Below are 21,146 nucleotides of genomic sequence, written 5' to 3'. Positions count from 1 at the left end.
ACCATCAAGGGAGAAGAGCAGAGAGCGGGACCCTACCCAGAGAAGCAGTGATGCCTGAAATGGAGCCAGAGATGATGACGTGGAGCGATGGAGCAACTGGAGACTATAGATCAAGAGAGGGAGAGCAACTATGTGCTGAAGACCTGGTGAGCACGGGGGAAGGATTGCATGGAGGGGATTGTAACCATCGCAATGAGACAATATACGATAGAATGAATGTAAAACCAATGTTCTCCCATGTAAACTATCACATAATTCACAATAAAACATTTTTAAAAAAAAGAGAGACTCTGGGAAAAAAAAAAAAATTTCCAAAGTCTTATTACTGGTTGGAATTCCAAACCAAGCTTGTCACACTCTGCCATGCTGACTCTCCTTATCCATGTTCTATGTGACACATTTGTTTATATCCCTGTTTTCCCTACAATTAAAAGAAGAACTCATCTCAAATGGAGTAAGTCTGGAGAACTTGTTTCCCTAGGAGATAGCTCGGGCTGCTAATATTACCAGGATCGTATGAGTGTAGGTGCAGTTACCTGAGAAGGTCAGGAAGGTTTGTATGCACCCAGAACCTCAGGAACAATACCCATGTTCTACCCCCACCACTGAGAATCCCACTGTGCCCCTGTCAGGGGCAGACTATGAAAGTGATTTAAGCATGGGACCACTTTCCCCATCCAAGGAAATTCTCCATTTTTCCTGTCTCTGAGCAGTAAGCAGAAAAGATTAGCCAATATGGAGGCAGAAGAAAATCATTTCACCAGGGTAGAGAGACTTGAATTGGGAATAAAAATGCAACAGATATTCATGAAATGTGACTAGTACCAGTCTGACTCAAAGGTCTTATTTCCTGAGGTTTTTAACTGTTTTCTTGGCTTCACTCTATAGGCTTAAGCACAACTTGGAATCAAGGATATATGGTAGCAATATTATAGGATGGGTTCATAACATGCAGTATGCCAACAGAAGCTAACATGCAAGAGGCAGATGGCAAATGCGGCCAGTCTCAGACCCAAGGAGCCATTCAGAAGCCACCCACTCCAAGTTATCCATTCCCGGCTACTCACCATAAAGTCGGTGGTTGCACCTGAATTGGCATGCCTGAGGTAGACAGGGTTCACACTGAAGGTCTGCTGTAGCTTGTACTTGTCCTTGACCCTGTGGGATTCCCAAGGACCATTAGTCAGTGAGATCTCTCAAAGAAAGCAAGGCTTTCCCACACACTCAGAGGATGGCTTCCACACTCACCAGAACCCAGTACAGTCAAAGTGCACCATCATCCACTTGGAAGGATTAAAGGTGAAGGAATCGGCATACTCGATGCCCTTCAGAAACCCCCGGAACTCGGGGCACAGGAAGGCAGTGCCCGCATATGCAGCATCAATGTGGAGCCACAACCCCTCCCTGGCACCTGAGGAGACAAAGGTCACATGAATAGGGGGTGTGAGGGACAATCAACTGGCCAAAAGGCATCTCAGGCCTGGCCAACCTGGGTGATGTGCTGCAAAGAGAAGAGCTGGGAATAGATGGCCTACATTGAGGTGAGCGGACTGAGTGAGGTGCTTCTGTCTCCTCACTAGAAAGCCTCTCAAGCGTCTCCCTGACCTTTTTCCTCTCACCAGATAGAGGGGCAACATCCTCTTGGCTTCAACCTAGAAATTCCTCCTACAGAAACCAGCTTCCCACTGGCCCAGAGAGGAATGTTAGTGCAGTTAGAACACAGTCAAAGAGGAAATGTCTCCCTTGTTATCATCTTGTTTAGGGATTTTAAATAGTCCCATTTGGGTTTCTTCACCTTTATCTCTCCCCCTACCCCATAATTTCTCCAACCCTTCTCTTTTCCTTTTCTTAGCCTAGAATATAAAATATTTCATGTGGCTCCAACCACTTTGTGTTTTGAATATAACCTGCTTGGAGTGGGTTTTGACATACACTGGAGAAGGTGGACACCTGGATGGGTGTAGATATGGGCTCTCCCATGGTTCTGTCCTAGAAAGGATGCAGCAGAGTAGAGCCATTCTAACCCTTGGGAGGAGCACATTGAGAATAATTCCACCAAGATTGGTTCACGTTCTTGCTTCTGGGAAATGCATAACTTGTCTTCCTAAACAGACGGGGCAGATACTTACAGATGGGACCCAGCTGTGACAAGCAATCAAATGCACAGACCCCAGTGGTCCCTAGTGTTGCACATACCTGGGGAGAAATAAAGGCACATTGTCATGGGTAGGTCGTCTCAGATTGCACATATTGTTGTTGTTGTTGTTGTTGTCAGGTGCCATCGAGTCGGAACCGACTCATAGCGACCCCATGCACAGCAGAACGAAACAATGTTCGATCCTGGGCCAACCTCACTACCGCCGCCACACCTGAGTCCATCAATGATGCCACCTGGCTGATCCATCTCGTTGGGGGTCTTCCTCTTCTTCTCTGACCCTCCACCCTACCCAGCATGACATCCTTCTCCAACGATTGTTTCCTCCGGACAATATGTCCAAAGTAGGAGAGACGAAGTTTAGCCATCCTGGCCTCCAAGGAGCACTCTGGCTGCACTTCTTCCAAAACAGATCTATTGGTTCTTTTGGCATGTAGCCTGGAGAAAATGATCTAACCACAGATATTACCTACATCCACCCATACCACTAGTTGCTGTTAGGTGCCTTCAAGTTGGTTCCAACTACAGCACCCATATATACAACGAAACACCGGCTGGTCCTGCACTATCCTCACCTTTGTTGCTACATTTCAGTTTATTATTACTGCCACAGTGTTAATTCATCTCGTTGGGGGTCTTGATCCACCATTTTACCAAACATGATGTCCTTCTCCAGGGACTGGTCCTTCATGACAACACATCCTAGAGCAGTGTGTATTTCACACTATTTTTTAGCATGGCCCACATTAAGAAATATATTTTATACCGCAACCTAGTTCACATATATATGTGCATTTGAAATAAAGGTTTTGCAAAATTATACATATCCTGGCTACATGAAGCACTCTGATGTTTTCTATTCTCTCTCCCTCCCTCTCTTTTTCTCTCTCTCTCTTTCAAATGATTGTTATGACCCACAAAATGTATTACACAAGACACCCATAAATTGTAACTCATAATTTACAAAACATATTTGAAAACCTTCCTGATTTTATTTGCAGCATGTTACTTATAAAATCCCTTCCTCCCCTCCAAGCTCTCTCGCTTTGAGTTTTACGAATATACATGACTTACAAAGACAGGCACCAAGCCCCGTGCTTTGTCCTCCTCAATAGCTGTCTGAAGAGTGTCACCTTGGAGGGAGAAGTTGTCATCCACAGGCAGAAATCTCATCTTCACAAGAGAAATCAGACCAGCCTTTTCCACTGAGGAGTGGGCCTAAAGAGACCATGCACATCTATTAGCTAGGAACTCACCAGAGGTAAGCACTCTCCAGAAACTACCGATGCACAGCACAATACCAAATACAATTGTTTGAATTGTGCTTTCACCTGTAGTTACTGGGGAAAGTCTGGATGGTACAAATGGGTAGCATTCTTTTGCTGATACAAGAAAGGTTGAAAAGGCTTCGTGTCTACTTCCCCCAAATCTGCCAGTTGAGCACAGTTTTACTTGGAGACCTGGAGTTACCGTGAGTTGAGATCTACTTGACAACAATTGGGCTGTTGGTAAGTTGGAGTTCATAGACAGCCTCCAAAGTCTGAACTGTCCTGAGCTCCATCATAGTCATGTCTAGAAGGAAGCAGCTCAAGGACTGAAGACCCCAGAAGTCAGGAGACAAGAAATCAAGCACTGACCTGAGGTTTGTCCTGCATTGGGCACTCACCTGGTCAGAGGCGTAGGCAATAAGTCGGGCGTTCAGGGAGGACTCGTCAGCATCGCACTCAGAAGTTTTCATTTCCAGGATTTTGTTCTTCCTTGCTGCCAGCAGAGCTATCAAGGTCGATTCACTGACGGTACTCTGTCATGAAAGCAGGGTCAGAATAGCAGCCTCTCATTCGCACGGTTTTTCTGGCCAAATTCCTCTGCATGTTTCATAGGGTGTGTGTGTGTGTGTGTGTGTGTGTGTGTGTGTGTGTGTGTGTGTGATAGCAATTTCTAAAAAGTGCACGCTCCTCCCTAAGGGAATATCCTTCCTCCCCAACAGGTATACCTAGTCTGAAGTGCACATTCACAATACACTGCACATTCCTGGGACACCTCTAATTTTCCAGGGAAGTAATGAAAACAAAATTTAACTTAATATCAACATCTCTAGTAGAGAGGCCACAGAGACCAAAAAGAGAATGACTAATCCCTGACAGACATAAGTTTGCTCCCCATGAAAACCACATTTAAAAGAATCTCTAATTTATAAGGTATAAAGATGGAATTGGATGGGAGTGTGAGCCCGGTTTGTTGCTGTTACCACTGTCCTTATGAAGGAGACTTTTCCACCTATAAGATGGAGAGCATTCCTTGAACTGCCTCTCAGGTGGGAGTGTGTTATTGTTAAGTGCCGTTGACTTGGCTCCAACCCATAATAACCCTGTATCATCAGGTTTCCGAGGAGCAGCTAGTGGATTTGAACTGCCGACCATTCAGTTAACAGTTCGATGCTGATCCTACATTGCCTCTCCATGACTCTAAAATTGTTGTTGTTGTTGTTGTTAGGTGCCATCAAGTTGGTACTGACTCATAGTGACTCTTTGTACAACAAAGCAAAACAGTGTCTGATCCAGTGCCAACCTCACAGTTGTTGCTATGTTTGAGTCCATTGCTGTTGCCACCTTGCTGACCCATCTCGTTGGAGTCTCCCATTTTTTCTCTGACCCTCCACTTTACCAAATGTTATATCCTTCTCCAGGAACTGGTCTATCCTGATAATAAGTCCAAAGTATGAAAGACCAAGTCTGGTCATCCTGACTTCCAAGGAGCATTCTGGCTGTACTTCTTCCAACACAGATTTTTTTTCTTCTTTTGGCAGTCCATGGTACTTGCAATATTTTTCTCCAGCACCAAAGTTCAAATGCATCAATTCTTCCACAACCTTCCATATTCGCTTTCTAAGTTTCACATGCATATAAGGTTATTGAAAATACCATGGCTTGAATGAGGCGCACATTAGTCCTCAAACCGACATCTTTGCTCTTAAACACTTTGAATTATTTGCCTAATTGTATTATTTGCCTACTACAATACTGCATTTGATTTCTTGACTGATGCTTCCATGAGTGTTGAAAGTGAATCTAAGCCAAATGAAGTCTTTGACAACTTCAATCTTTTCTCCATTTATATGGATGTTGTTTACTGGTCACATGGTATGGATATTTGTTTTCTTTACATTGAGGTGCAACCCATGTGTTCTTCCCTTTTGGTTTTCTAGCTCCAGATTTTGGCACATTTCATTGCAATGTTTGACTTTGTCTTCTCAAACTGACCTTTGAAATTTTCTATTCAGCTCTTTTCCTCATTTCTCCCATTTGCTTTAGCATCTCTACACTCAAGAACAAGTTTCAGAGCCTCTTCTGACATCCACTTTGGTCTTTTCCTTCTTTCTTGTCTTCTTAATGGCCTTTTGTTTTCTTCCTGTATGATGTTCTTGATGTCACCACACAACTCTTTTGGTCTTCTGTCTTTAGTCTTGAATACATCAAATCTGTTATTCAAATGATCTCTAAATTCAGGTGGGATATGTTCAAGGTCATATTTTGGCTCTTGTGGACTTGTTTTATTAATTTTCTTCAGCTTCAGCCTGAACTTGCATATGAGCAATTGATGGTCTGTTCCACAATCTGTCTCTGGCCTTGTTTTGGCTGATAATATGGATCTTTTCCACTGTCTGACAACTGTAGAATACAAGAGTCCACACATGTAGTCAGTTTGACTTATATGTATTCCATCTGTTGAGGTCCATGTGTATAGTCATCTTTTATGTTGTTTTAAAAAGATATATGCAATGAACAAGTCATTGGCCTTACAAAATTCTATCATGCAATCTCCAGCATCATTTCATCACCAAGGCCATATTTTCAACTACTGATCCTTCCTCTTTGTTTCCAACCTTTGCATTCCAATCACCAATAATTATCAATTCAGTTTGATCAATTTCAGACTGGAGAAGTTGGTGAAATTCTTCAATTTTATTATCACTGGCTTTAGTGATTGGTGTGTAAATTTTAATAATAGTGGTATTAACTGATCTTCCTTGTAGGTGTTTGAATATTATCCTATCACAGATAGCGCTGTACTTCAAGACAGATCTCGATATATTCTTTTTGATATTGAATGTGATGCCATTCCTCTTCAATTTGTCAGATTCAAAATGGCCAATACCAGTGCATTTCAGTTCACTAATGCCTAGGATGGAGTCCTGGTGTGGTGCTGTATGATAAAGCACTGGATCACAAGGTAAGTTTGAATCACAAGGTCGAGGGTTCAAACTCACTAGCCTTTCCTTGGAAACCCTATACATGGTTGCTATGAGTCAGAACCGACTCAATGGCACTTAACAATGCCTAGGATATTGATGTTTATGTGTTCCATCTCATTTTTGCCAATTTCTAATTTTCCTAGATTTATACTTTGTACATTTTCTAATTATTAATGGATGTTTACAGCTGTTATTCTTCATTTTGAGTTGTGCCCCATCAGTAAATGAAGGTCCCGCAGGCTTTACTCCATTCATATCATCACAGTCGACTCTATGCAGAGGAGGCAGCTCTTCCCCAGTCATATTTTGAGTGTCTTCCAACCTGAGAGGCTCATCTTCCAGCATTATATCTGACAATATTCTGGTGCTCTTCATCATGTTTCAATATTAATATTCTGGTGCTGACAGTGTTCCACTGTTATTCACAAGGTTTCCAGTGACTATATATTCGGAAGTAGTCCATATAGGTTATTCAAACAAGCTTTGGACCCTGAAGGGCCACAGCATGCAATAATGTGTGAGTGGATGCAGAAAACGTGGCTGTTTCCATTTAACAGAACAGGCCATTTCATCCTCACATCCACTCTTTGAAGAAAATATTTTTATTTGCTGTTGTTAAGTGCCATTGAGTCTGTTCCGAGGCTTTATATATAGGGTTTCTGAGGCCTTAAATCTTGGCAAGAGCAGAAAGCCTCGTCTTTCTCCTGCTGAGTGGCTGGTGGGCTCGAACCATAGACCTTGTGGTTCACAGTCCAGTGCTTATTGTATTCAGCTACCGTGCTCCAATATTATTATTGTCTCTATTTTACAGATACGAAAACCATGAAAAGTATACATTATAGGAGAATTTCAAGAATTTAGGAATTTTCAAAAGTCTCAGGACCAAGGTCCCACTAATGTCAAGAGTTTCTAAATGCAAAAGTATCTAGAAATATGCATAGTCTAGAGGAGACAGCCAAGGAGCTCTGGTAGCGTAGTGGTTACGAATCAGGCTGCTAACCTCAGGGTCATCAGTTCGAAACTACCAGCTGTTCCATGGGAGAAAGATGAGGCTTTCTCCTACTGTCAAAATTTACAGCCTCGGAAACCCTGTTCAGGGTCACTATGAGTCAGAACCGACTCCACGGCACATAACAACAACAACAACAACAAGAGGAGGCAGCCAGTAAGCTACATTGTGCTGCATTACTCTTGACAAAAATGAAATATTTGAAAAACCACAGTTTGATAGATATTCAGAAGATAGGGTCGTAGGATAAGATTAACTGGTGGATGTTGCTTATCTCTTCCACTGCTGAAGCTCTCCTAGGTCTAGAAGAGAGGGGAAAATGTTCTCTGTTCTTCTGTTTCTTTCTTACCAGGAGATAGAAAGCAATATGCATGAGAGGAGTTGTCAGATTACAAACTAAGAAATTGGAATCAAGTGGTACTGGAAATGGAATAATGTGTGGACATTTTTACTCATCTTTAAAGAAGAGAGAAAGAAAGAGATGTGGTGGTAGCCACAAAGTAAAGGCAGAAGGATTCAGGGTGGTAATGGCAGAAAGGGTGTGAGAGGGGCAGAGATGATAACTTTGGTGATGGTGGGTTTGGTAACAGTGATATCAGTCACAGTAATGATGATAGTAATACTGACGATGGTGGTGTCAATCATAGTGGTGATGGGGGTAATGATCATGATGGTGCTGTTGGTAATGGTGGTAGGAATCATAGTGGTGATGGGGTAATGATAATGATGGTGGTGTTGGTGATGGTGTCAATCACAGTAGGGATGGGGGTAATGATCGTGATGATGGTACTGTTGTTGGTGCTGGTGATGTCAATCACAGTAGTGATGGGGCAATGATTGTGATGGTGGTGTTGGTAATGGTGGTGTCAATCATAGTGGTGATGGGTAATGATTGTGATGGTGGTGTTGGTGATGGTGTCAATCACAGTAGTGATGGGGTAATGATCGTGATGGTGCTGTTGGTGTTAGTGCCAGTGATGTCAATCATAGTGGTGATGGGGTAATGATAGTGGTGATGGTGTTGATGATGGTGATGGTTCATGATAGGGGTGGTGATGTGGTGATGGTGTCAATCATAGTAGTAATGGGGTAATGATCGTGATGGTGCTGTTATGATGATGTCAATCATAGCAATGATGAGGTAATGATTGTGATGGTGGTGTTGGTGCTGGTTGTATCAATCATAGTAGTGATGTGGTGATGACAGTGATGGTGATGGTAATAATAGGAATGGTGGTAACAGATATTAGTGGTGTGAGGCACATGGAGGAAACTCTGTGGTAAACAGGAGAATTGACTGGGCTAGTTTTTGGCTATCTAAACACTATGCCAATTGAGACACCTGCAAGACACCCCCTCCCTGGCTGCTGGGGTGGTGATGTAGGAAGTGCTCTGGTAGTCCCAGCATTTTCGCCAGCCAATCCATGACATTCATCTCCAGTTCTGTGCACACTGGGCTAGAAGCCTAAAGGAGGGAAATTAATATCATCAGTACAGCCCCAGGACCACCAAACCACCAAGATGCCCCTTTCAGAACCCAGGAACCATCCATCTCTGCCCTTGGCCTCCCTGGTGTCAGAAGGAGCCTATCATCTCCAGGAGAAGTTCAAGCTCCATGCCCCAGGCCCACCGCATCCTCTGCCAAGTCAAAAAAGAAAATGAACTTAAGGCTTTGGATTCTTGCCTCGCTCACTGAGGTGGATTCCTTTATGTCTCAAATAACCTATAGATAAATAATCCTAGAAATGATTGGCTTGGATTTGACTCCCCACATCCCCAAAATATCTAGCTAAGAAACACTCTGAAGCCTAGATGGGTGGGGAATTTTAGGGCTAGGAAAAAAGCACTCATTCCTGCAAAAGATAGTAACCTCCTCTACTTACCACACACACACACACACCCAATGATGGTTTAGCCTTAAAATACAAAGATATTCTAGGGGTACACTGGCACAACTTCAAGCTGATTGGTTCTTAAGGGAAGTCTGAGAGCATATTCCTAATCCTTCAAAGACACAAGTATGGGAGAAATTGGGGCCCAGCTGACATGAAAGTGTCCCCATTAGGATCCCAGACTTTGGCAACAGACAGATCTCCATTTGGATCTTATCTCTGTATCTAGAAGTGGCATGACTTCAGAGAGACAAGTAACTTAAATCTCAATCTCCTCACTTAAAAAATGGGGACAATACTTCAGATTCTGTGGGATCTGAAGTGTAAGTTCAAGAATATAGCCATGACTTTTTGGAGTCTTGGCATGGCGCTGTGGGTTAATGCGCCAGACTGCAAAGCCATTTGCACTGCAAGGTTGGCGGTTCAAAGCTGGTTCAAGCTCACCAGCTTCTCCTTGGAAACCCTATACAGGGTCAGCTATGGGTCGGAACCAACTCGACAGCACTTAACAACAGCAACAACAATATTTAATTTAGAACCCTGCTCAGAGAGTAGAAAATGCATCTGTCCCTGGTGTCATTTCCTGCTCTGTCCCCCAATGGCACTAGTTATGGTCATAGCTACTCACCCAGGTGAACCCCAAGCAGTTGATGGCATCCGCCAGCATGTCTCCCAGCAGAGATGGCCAAGAGGTGAGGGCCGGGAAGTAGGCGTGCATGTGGGGGCTCTGCCAGTGCACCACCTGAGGGCAGAACAGGCACACAGTTGGCATCAGGACCCATTTCCAGGAGAGGTTCCTTCTCCCCCCCCACACACACACACAGCAAGTGGCACAACTCAATAAAAATCAGACATGTTCATTAGTATCCTCACTATCCACATTTCTGATATTCTAAGTGAGTTTATCAGCAGCAGCTTGCACACATGCAAAGAACAGAAGAGAATGTGCAAACTGAAAATTGCCACAGTGATTGTTGTTGTTAAGTGCCGTCAGGTCGGTTCCAACCCATAGTGACCCTGCATAGGGTTTCTGAGGAGCAGCTGGTGAGCTTGAACCGCCGACTTTGCAGTTCTAATGGTTTTGCAGCCAGTCTGGTGCATTAACCCTCAGCACCATACCAGGACTTCTGCCACAGTGATTGGGGCTCTGGAATACTGAGTAGTGTTCACATTTGTCTCCAGTGCTTACCACCACCAACACACACACACAACCACCCAAGCCAGGAATAAAAGGAAGAGGAGACTATGAGCCTCAGAAGAGCCGGTTACTTGTCTCAGCTGGTTTCTTGCAAAGCCACCCTTTGATTTTTGGAGCACTAAGTTCTTAGGCGCCCAATCCCTCTTGGGTCAGTGGGATTGGTTCAGAGCTTCCTTCATTTTCTACTGGTGGTGGAGAGAGGAGAGGAGAGGAGAGAGCTACTTTCAGGCTACACCTGAGTCCACAATCAAAAACTAGACAAGTATTGTTACTGGTGCTGTAACTAGTTGTCTTTGAGTTAACCCTCAACACAACGAAACCTAACAATGCCCAGTCCTTATGATCAGTTTGGATCTGACCATTGTAATCCATAAGGTTTTCATTAGTAAATTTTCAAAACTAGATCACTGGGCCTTTATTCCCAATCTGTCTTAGTCCGGAAGAAGCTCAGCATCATGGCAACATGCAAGTCTCCACTGACCAGTAATGGCTGTACGCGAGGGGTGTGAGCTGGGAACCAAACTCAGGTCTCCTGCTTGGAAGGTGAGAATTCTACCAATTTTCCAGCCTCAAAAAGGAAAGGAAAATATGCATACAACAATGTGGATGAGCTTTGAAAACATGGTGCTAAGTGAAAGAAGCCAAACACAAAAGGTCTGATTCCATTTATATGACATGTCCAGGATAGGTGACAACACATGAAGATAAAAAGCAGATGGGTGGTTCCCAGGAGCAGTGGGGAGGAAGGAATGGGGGGCAACGTGGAGCTGTGGGTTAATGCTCTGGACTGCAAAGTTGGTTTGAACCACAAAGTTGGCAGTTCAAGGTCACCAGCCGTTTCTCGGAAACCCTATACAGGGTCACTATGGGTCGGAATCGACTCGATGGCACTTAACAACAACAACAACTTAACAGGGTTCCCTTTTGAGATGAAAATGTTTTGAACTAAATGGGCAGACAGACTGGTTTGGCACTGTGGGCTAATGTGTCAGACTGCAAAGTTGTTTGAACTGCAATGTCAGTGGTTCAAGCTCACCAGCTGCTCCTTGGAAACCCTATACAGGGTCACTATGGGTCGGAATCGACTCGATGGCACTTAACAACAACAAACAGGGTGGTGTTTGCATAACATTGTGAACATTCTAAATACCGTGGAACCATTCATTTTAAAATGGTTAGTTTTCTGTTATGTGCATTTGATCTTAATTTTTTTTTAATGAATTTAAAGAGGAACTAGACAGACAGGACTTCCACAAAGGCTTTAGAGCACCCTCGATGGGTCATCTGTCTCATTGGTTATCTAATCTCCCCTCATCTCACTGTTCTGCAAGCGTGTCCCCTTCATTTCTGTGTCTTTGAGCAATGCAGTATCCCGTGACAGGAAGGCCCGCCCTAACAGATGTGACCATCCAACGCCTGTTAAATCTTAGAGAATTACTAAATATTTCTTTCCTCCATCAACTCTTCCCCAACTCTCGTGACCCCTTTAATCCTTCCTCTCCCACAAAGCACTCTCATTCTGGATGTTTCAACCTGCTAAGAACTCGTCACATAACCTCGAAGTGCTTCATCTAGTCATTTACTGTGCACAAATTCTTATAATGCTTCAAGAACAAGGACCATGTCCTGTACAACATGTTACACGTAATGGAAGGAGCATAAGATCTGAAGTTCAAAGCTACAGGTCCCAGTCCTACCTCTACACCAACCAGCAGTGGGACCTTACAGATTTACTGTGAAGCCAAAGAACTGAAGCTACCAGGATCCACGTTTATGGAGACTTATTTCAAGATCCATATTTAATTTTTGTTTTTCTTAAAAGGAATCTCAAAATTTGTATATTCTTCAGGCCACATAAAGCCAGGATCCACCCCTGCACATTTTTAGAGCTCAGTTTCTCATTATAAAATAAATCCTGTCTCCTGGGTTGTTGTATGGGTTGCTGCAGAAAATTTGTAAGTATACAGCACAAATGATAATGTGGTTATTGAGTGATACAAAAGGTTAACACACTTGAGTATTAACTGAAAGGTGGGAGGTTCAAGGGTTACTTAAAGGACTCTCAGCAGAAAGACCTGGAGATCTACTTGCAAAATGTTAATCACTGAAACCTTACAGGCTGAAGTTCTACTCTGACACACACAGTGTCACCACGAGTCTACTCCACAGGAACTGGTTTTAATGTCTATTAATGGTAACCTAATAATGTGTTGCTATGCACATCTATGGTAGCATAGTGGTTACGAATCGGGCTGCTACCCTCAGGGTCAGCAATTTGAAACTACCAGCTGTTCCGTGGGAGAAAGATGAGGCGTTCTGCTCCCATAAAGATTTACAGCCTCGGAAACCCTGTACAGAGTCGCTATGAGTCGGAACCGACTCCACGGCACATAACGACAAAAACAATGTACATCCAGGGAGAGCTCGGTGGCTCTGTAGGATAAGCACTAGATTGTAAATCACAATGTTAGCTGTTCAATCCCACAGGTCGCTCCACAGGAGAAAGACGAGGCTTTCTGCTCCTGTAAAGATTTACAGCCTTGGAAACCCTATAGAGGGTCCTTGTGAATTGGAACTGACTCGACAGCACCAACAGCAACACACGTCCTGTGTCCTGACTTCTCCCAGATAATCATCGCTCTCCCCCTGATTTTCACCAGACAGAAGGATCAACATTGCTGGTGTTAGTTGCTGTCGAATCAATTTTCAACTCTTAGCACTTAACAACAACAGCAGCAATCCTATATTACAGAGGAGAACGGTCCCCCATTGAATTTTCTAGGCTGTAATTTTTAATTAGAGCAGATCACCTGATTTTTACTCCTGCAGGACCACTGGGTTCAAACCACCAACCTTTGGGATAGCAGCTGAGTACTTAACCATTGTGCCACCAGAGATCATTGACGTCATCATAGGTAATAACAGTACCTTTCAGTTTATATGTTTTATCTTACTTAATTCCCACAGCACTCCCCATGCAATAGACTCTACCATTATCCTGGCTTTACAGCTGAGTATCAGTGCTAACAGGAAGAGGCCGCATAACTGTGGATTCGCTCACCTCATAAGGGACCGATGACAGAGCTAAGACACGAATCCAGGTCTGTCAGACTCCAGAATGTAAGCACATCAGTGGAATAACATTCTACCCCTGGGCCACCCCCCAGAGTAAATGAGGATTATCTAGCCAGGGTTGGTATTAAAGGGAAAGGAGAGTTTTCCTCCTCTTAATGCTTAGGAGATGGCAGGAAGAGAACAATTCATCCAGTTTTCAATGAAGGTGCTTATGAAAGCTGAGAAAGCAAAGGACCAACTGCTTTCAGGCACCAGCTTGTGAGATGAGATCAAAGATGGGCTCTTCTTATCGCGGTCTTTAGTGACAGTATTTTGGAAACCCCTGAGAAGGGCTCCCATCTCCTGGCCCTATCAAGAGGCAATTGTCTGTTCTTGTAAGATAAATAGGGTAAGATAAGTCAGAGGAGGCCTTATCGAAAGCAGACAGGCCTCTGTGTCCAGAAATGAGCCTCGATGACCACACCCCCAGCAAATACTGGAATTCCTCTCAATCAAATGAATCAGCTCACTGCTTCATCTTTTGACAGTTGCTTTCAGTCTCACTACCAGATTACAGTCAGCCTCTTGGCAGATTACACTTTACAGAAGGGGATCCATGAGATAATCTTATCTGGGAGCTGGTCTCCTTGGTAAAATTTTACCGATAACAATAATTTTCAAAAAGATGCTTGTGAAATTAACTGAATGGTCAAAAAGAAAGGAGTATTTGGCTTTGTGCAAACTTGCCATCACTTTACTGCTATGGTCTCTGACCTTGAATAATTTCTCATTCCTGCCACCTCTGAGTGCAAGGCTCAGAGAAGGGGATGATGGGGACACATCTCAGGTCAGCCTTGGGAAAGGCCTCTGACCACATTCAGTCCAGACACAAACGCCCCATGCAGGGAGAGGAGGGGTGCAGCTAAATGGTGTGACTGGGTTTGCCACGGGCTTAGTCTGGGCACACTATGTCACTCACTAGTGATGTGTACTAGAAAGAGCCAAGCCTTTGCCGTGAATAGAATAAAATCCTGACTCTGCCATGTATTAATTCTGTGTTGCTTTGGGCAAGACAGTAAACTGCTCTGAGCCTCAGTTTCCTCATCTGACAACAGGGCTCATAGGGTCACTCTGGAGTCCCTAAGTGGTACAAATGGTCTATGGGCTCCACTGCTAACCAAAGGCTAGAGGTTCAAGTCTACCCCGAGATGTCTCTGAGGAAAAGTCCAGCAATCAACTTCCCAAAAAAACATTGAAAACGCCTATAGTGACACACATGAGGCGACAAGGAGTCAGTGTCGAGTTGATGGCAACTGAGCTGAACTGGAAGGTAACTGTGAGGATTAAATGAATTTGCCTGTAAAGCAGTTAATGCAGTGCATGGTATGGAATGGAGTCAATCAAAGGAAGGAAGCCTGCTGTCAGGGCTTCAAACTGGTTCAGCCCAGTTCAGCCCAGTCACAACTGATGAAGTGACACTGGATCAGACTTGGATTTCTAAAGTGTGACCACTAGCCAGAACAGGACAAATTTCAGCTCCAAGCCCTGCTAGAAATGTAATCGCCCTCTTAGAAAACAAGGAGAGTGTGCACAGTGCATAATAATCAAATTTCTTGACCCGCTGAGTCTGAAACAAGTCACCAAAGGATGCAATGCCATTCCAGGCTAACTCAAGGTAACTCTTCCTTCAGGACTACCACCCACCCACCTCCCTGTGCCTTGGAATCCAGAATCCCCCTTGTGGTCACTGATTCTCACCCCAGGCATAATGATCCGCTCAATGTCCCCAAAAATGCTGTCCCAGCTGTCAGGTTCCTCAGGAGCACTCTCAGGAAGCTGGGCTCGCAGGTAGCCAGGCTGCACATCTGGGGTGACCTGCCTCTCCCGCACAGTGCTCAGGTACTGGCAGATGTAATCCACCATCTGTTTTCCTAGAAAGAAGTCAGAGAAATCAAGCTCATGATCCCTGATTGGGTCTGACCAATTTGTGTCTATCTCTCTTGGGTCTAGAACAAGAGACTTAGTGAAGGAAAATCAGATCCTGGACATAGACTTTGTCTCTAGAATGAGACAATAAGAAAGTGAATGAATTATGAAAGTGATCTATGAATGAACAAATGAACAGGAAAGAATTTCTACAAAGCAGAGAACTCTAACACCAAAAAATAATATTTATTTTTCCTTCCCTTTCATTTATGCACATCAATCTTGAGAATTTCTCATACTTTTCCTTCTCAAAAAAATGGAGCATCTATTTCTTTATCACCTTACAGATTCTGTAGAAATGTGATGGCTCTTTCGAGCCAAAAATATATGTTTTACACACACACACACCCTATACTCTGTTAGCACAGATGAAAAATTTCCATGCCCAATCAGATACAGGATTAAAGATGTATTGGATCCCCACTTCCACTGGATCAGTAATTCCTCACCTTATTTTTGAGCCGGTGGATATCTTTGAAAACCCAGTTAAAACTCTAGTCTTAAATTGCAAAAGGGAAAATACTATATAATCCCATGTAAATGAATGCCTAGAATAGGTAATATAGAGAGACCACAGGAAGACTCATTACTTAGAGGACACTGAGCTTTTGGTTAAGGTGATGGAAAAAAAATTAGAGAGAAAAAAAAAAAAAAAAAGGAAATGACTCGTATCCTATGGTGTGGTGCCTTAGGATAAGCACTCAGCCTCAAGGTCGAATTGAACCGTAAGGTCAATCAATGGTTCAAACTCACCATCTGCTCACGGAAACACTATACAGGATCTCTATGAGTTGGAATCACCAACTCCACGGTGCTTAAAACAACAACAATGTTAAACAAAGGAGGCCTTGTGACACAGTAGTTAAGCACTCAGAGGTTAATCAAAAGGCCTGTGGTTTGAACCTACCTATCACTCCACAGGAGAAAAATATGGCAATCTGTTTCCATAAAGGTTGCAGCTTTGGAAACCCTATGAGGCAGTTCTTTAGGGTCTCTGTGAGTCGGAATCTACTTGATGGCAATGAGCTTTGGTTTTGGTCACGTTAAACAAGGTGGTGAAGGTAAATAATGTTACCAAATTGTACATGTAAAATATCTTGAAATGGCAAATATTTTGTTACTTATATATTTATCACACACCAAAAAACCACCCTGTAGACTTAAATGTATACAAAAAGTCTTGTGTTTAATTTCTGAGATTCATGAAATTCCTAAAGCACAAACATAGACCCAGATTTCCATGTGTCATGGAAATGAGGAACCATGTCTTGATCCCATTTTCATCTCTCTATCCCTCTGCCTCCACCAACACCTCAGTGCCTGGATGCGTTTTAAATAATCAAAGAACTTTCTCAAATGAATAAGGAAGTAAAACTGCCCAAGTCCAATACTCTGAAGCCACTGTAAAGTATTTTTTCTCTTTTGTTTTCCTGGATGAGATCTCAGTCTTCAGTGCCTCGTCTCTTGCTGTCTTTGCATATCTATTTCATGTTCTCTCTTTCTTCTATCTCTCTCACTGTTTCTCTCTCCTTCTTTGTGACTGTCTCTTTCTATTTCTCTCAATATTCCTAATCCTTAGACTATCTACCCCTGCAAGAGAGAACTCGGTTTCTTATCTCTTCATGAGGTCAGAAGAAACTCTTATGAGCAGCAGCAGCCGCACACAAAACTGTCAGGGAGACAAAGAGAAGTTTAAGAACCTTCTCTTTCCTGCCACTTCTCTCCTCCCATGGCCCAGTGCCTCTCCTAGAGAACTCCACCAGAGTTCTGAGAATGGAGCACCAAAGCCCTCTACTTGTTCAGAGACAACATCAAGTGTGCTTGTATTCTGCCCACAGGATGAATTTCTACAGGAATCTCAGCTAAATGTACCTTGAGAAAGTAATGGAGTAAGCAAATACACACTGAAATGTAAAGACTGATTGCATCATGGTGGGTTACCTCTGCATGGAAGAAGAGGGAAAGTTGGATTTTACATGGAACCGTGCCTTACAGCAAAAAAAATTTAGACAATATGAGAGACTAGTGGGGCAGGGGAGGGGGAAGGATATAAAAAACTATGGGGAGAAGGACATTCAAGATTCTCTTTTAAGCAACCACCTCCTTCCCTTCTGACGAGAATCATGCCTGGAAGCAAGGTATCCATTGGTTCTTCTCATCACTCAAGGTTTGATTCATAATATCAATCAAACTCCACTCAGGCCTTTCCATCCACAGAACCACTAGATGTGTTCCAACTCCCAACCTTTAGATTATCAGCTCATCACAAACCTCTAGCACCACCGAGGCTCCTTGATATAGAATGTTGTCATTAAGTGCCACTGTGACCGAGCAGAAGTGCCACATAGAATTTCTCACACTTTAATCTTCATGGGAGCTGATCTTTTAAGTCTTTTCCCTCAGTACCACAGGATGGATTCAAAGACAACCTCATGGTTAGCAAATGAGTGCTTAACTGTTGCAACACCAGGGGCTCCCTATTGATTTATAGTTGTTGCTGTTGTTAAGTGTCATTGAGTCAGTTCCAATTTATAGTGATTCTGTAAAGGGTTTCCAAGAGCAGCGGGTGAGTTTGAACTGCTGACCTTGTGGTTAGCACAGTCAGCAGTCCATTGCTTATCCTGAAGCACCACACCAGGGCTCATTGATTGATAGTAGATACTCATTAACTATTTATGGAATGAATGGCTAAATGAAAGAACTAAAACCAATCCAAACCCACTGCCACGGAGTCAATTCTGATTCGTTACAACTCCATAGGACACAGTAGAACTACTCAACAGGGGTTCCGAGACTAAGAATTTTTATGGAAGCAGATAGACTCGTTTTTCACTGGCAGAGTGGCTGGTGGGCTTGAACCACTGACCTTTCCGTTAGCCACCCAATGCTTAACCTACTGTGCCATCAGAGTTCCTTAGATGAAAGAACTGGGTCTGTGATGTTAGCACTAGTAATGTACTGACCCAGAAAAATGAATGTTAAGAAAGAAAAGAACTTTTGCAATGACTACAGAATACTTAGGGAATTATTATTGTCTTTCAGTACAGAAATAATTCCGTTTTCCCTGTCTTCTTGTACGTGCTGTTGTTAAATGCCGTTGAGTCGGTTCCAGCCCATAGTGACCCCATATAGAGTTTCTGTGGAGTGGCTGGTGTACTTGAACCACCTACCTTGTGGTTCAAACCGACCTTACAGAACAGAAATTCAAGTCTTCTTGAATTTAAAAGGTTAGAAAGTTGAGAGGAGACGTGCGACACAATCATGTGGCCATAGATGAGAGTGGGGATAAAGATGGAAGATGAAAGAGAAGTTGATAAAAGTTTAAACTCTGATCCTGTATGCCTGGAATGCATTCCTGAAGCCAACTCTAAATCTTCAATTAGAATTTAAAGCAATTTGTTTTCTCCAGGTCAAATAGCATCCCCAAATCTAACGGTCACGCACCAGTAGCAGTTCCTGACAGAGGGTCAGGGACACAAATCACTCACCTCTCTCTCTGTACTCCTCTGGCTCCATCATCTCCCCTCAGTTCAGGCGCCCTCTCACAGACTCTCAGGAGCTGGGAGGTAGTGGAAGGTGGTGAGAGGCAGTTCAGCAGCCCAGCCTCCTGCCTGCTGGTCCTGAGCACTCCTGGGGAACCAGTGTGGGTCTCTTATTTAAAGGATTCACTGACGTCTACTTTTCTTTGGCCTTAGCTCCGCCCTTCAAAGTCCCTTCAACTAGGTTTAATTATTCCACCCCTTCTCGCCCCACTCCTAATTGGGGGCAGTGACCAGAACTTTAGCTCTTGGAGAGGTTGCGGATAAAAAGCACTTCTAAAATTAAACAGTGTGCTTAGCAACCCAGGCCTGCAGGCAGCCCCCAGGTAGGTGTGGTGTGAGAAACCAAAACACAAACCCACTGTCATCTAGCTGATTCTCTTAGAGATTCTGTAGGACAGAGTAGAATTGCTCCACAGTATTTCTGAGGCTTCAGATCCTTACAGATAGCCTCATCTTTCTCTCGCTGAGTAGCTGAGCTGCAGACCTTGTGGTTAGCAGTGCCATGTATACCTCACTATCCCTCCATGGCTCCTGGATGTTCTTTCTGCCCCTGAATTCAGACAATCGGGCGCCAGTCTCAGAAACAGTCTCCAACTGCAGACTAAGTCTCATTCTCACCACTGCTCCCCTCTCAGCAGTGGGGAGGAAGGGGCAGGCATTTAGGCAGCCCCTTCCCTGCTGACCCGGCTGTGCTTGGGCTAATGTTCAGGCAGATGTTATCATCTCTAGCACATGGGGGGGGGGGGGGTTTCTTCATTAATACATAAAATTTGTAGAAAGATGAGAAAGCACAGGTAAACCAAAAGAATAAAAAGGAAAACATCCCTCAGAGATAATCAGTTTTAGCACATAAAGGTATGTGCATGTGTGTGTGAGACAGAGAGAGAGAGAGAGAGTGTGTGTGTGTGTGTGTGTGTAAAGGAACATGCAGAAACTACTACAAGGGACAAAGACGTTGAGAATAGACTTTTCTTTTTTACTTTCTGTTATTTTTTCCACTCTTCATCTTTCTTGTCCCCTTAGAGGCCTACATCCTCATCCTCTCTCTTGCTTCCGTGATTCTATCTCCTGGTTTCCTTCTACCTCTCTGACTGGTTTTCCTCTTCCCTCTAGTTCTTAAGGAGTCCTGGTGTGGTGCTGTGGGCTAATGCACTGGACTGAAAAGTCAGTTTGATCCACAAAGTCAGAAGTTCAAGCTCACCAGCTGTGCCTCGGAAACCCTATACAGAGTCACTGTGGGTTGGAACTGACTCAATGGCACTTCACAACAACCAGTCTTTAAATGTCAGCATGGTCCAGGTCATCGGCCCTCTCTCATCTCTCTTCCTAGGTGTCTTTACTGATTTCTGTGCCTTTAAGTGGCACCTCTGTAACAGTCATATAAAGCCTAAACCACTTCTTACATTGATGCTACCAGGCCCGAGTTGTCTTCTGAGTTCCAAAATAGTACATCTGTAAGAGAAAATTTTCTCACAGTTTTCAGATTTGCTAGTAGCTCTGAGAACAATAGTCCACAAGATGTTACCCTTAACTTTAGGAGTCAAAATCACACACACACACAAACAATGTCTACAAACAAATCATATAGAACCTTGTCTTGACTGATTGTTTGGCAAGATATTTCCAACAGAAGAAGCAATTTCTTTCTCACAAAAATGGCCATTTAGTGGCAAAGACCATTAAACCAGAGCTGGCATTCATCCATTCAGCAAATACTTGTCAGATACTTTTCTTGAGTCAGGCACTGATGTGAGTGTTGAGGGTGTTTTGAACTGGAGTAGATAGAAAGTAAGCAAAGAAAATACATGGGCTGTCATAAGTGAGTAAGTGTAGTGGAGGGGAAAACAATTCAGAGGTGGTGTAAAATGGATGCAAGATTAGACAAGTCAAGCAGACCAGCCTGGAGTGGCTAGAAGAACAGAAGATACTTCTTGAAAGAAAAACCTACAGGAAAAATATAAAACAACATAGGCAGACCGACTGTTACTACAAGAAAAAGCAACTTGCTTGCCCAGGAAACATCAAGGCAAGTGGTCGGGTCTCCTCAATGCAAACCCC

The 21,146-nt window shown here is 43.5% G+C and overlaps 1 protein-coding gene across 2 annotated transcripts in view; it reads right to left on the bottom strand.

The window, feature by feature from the left end:
• HDC (histidine decarboxylase) overlaps positions 1-19,095 on the bottom strand; it is a 44,299-nt gene extending 25,204 nt beyond the window's left edge. Inside the window, exons 1-9 of one of the 2 annotated variants that reach the window (XM_006831660.1) lie at positions 19,035-19,095; positions 15,319-15,491; positions 9,937-10,050; positions 8,759-8,881; positions 3,822-3,956; positions 3,230-3,373; positions 2,130-2,196; positions 1,249-1,411; positions 1,068-1,158 (exon numbers count right to left, since the gene is read on the bottom strand). In XM_006831660.1, coding sequence (XP_006831723.1) covers positions 1,068-1,158; positions 1,249-1,411; positions 2,130-2,196; positions 3,230-3,373; positions 3,822-3,956; positions 8,759-8,881; positions 9,937-10,050; positions 15,319-15,491; positions 19,035-19,065 — 1,041 coding nt within the window. In that variant the 5' untranslated portion in view covers positions 19,066-19,095. Of the gene's footprint in view, positions 1-974; positions 1,159-1,248; positions 1,412-2,129; positions 2,197-3,229; positions 3,374-3,821; positions 3,957-8,758; positions 8,882-9,936; positions 10,051-15,318; positions 15,492-19,034 lie in introns of both variants that reach the window. The other variant, XM_006831659.1, reaches the window with a different exon arrangement.
• Positions 19,096-21,146: the final 2,051 nt, after the last annotated feature.

The sequence above is a fragment of the Chrysochloris asiatica genome, unplaced genomic scaffold (genome assembly GCF_000296735.1).
Source record: "Chrysochloris asiatica unplaced genomic scaffold, ChrAsi1.0 scaffold00004, whole genome shotgun sequence".
NCBI classification, from domain to species: Eukaryota; Metazoa; Chordata; class Mammalia; order Afrosoricida; family Chrysochloridae; genus Chrysochloris; species Chrysochloris asiatica.
The sequence above is the reverse complement of the archived record's forward strand: the minus strand, read 5'-3'. Positions and strand labels throughout refer to the sequence as shown.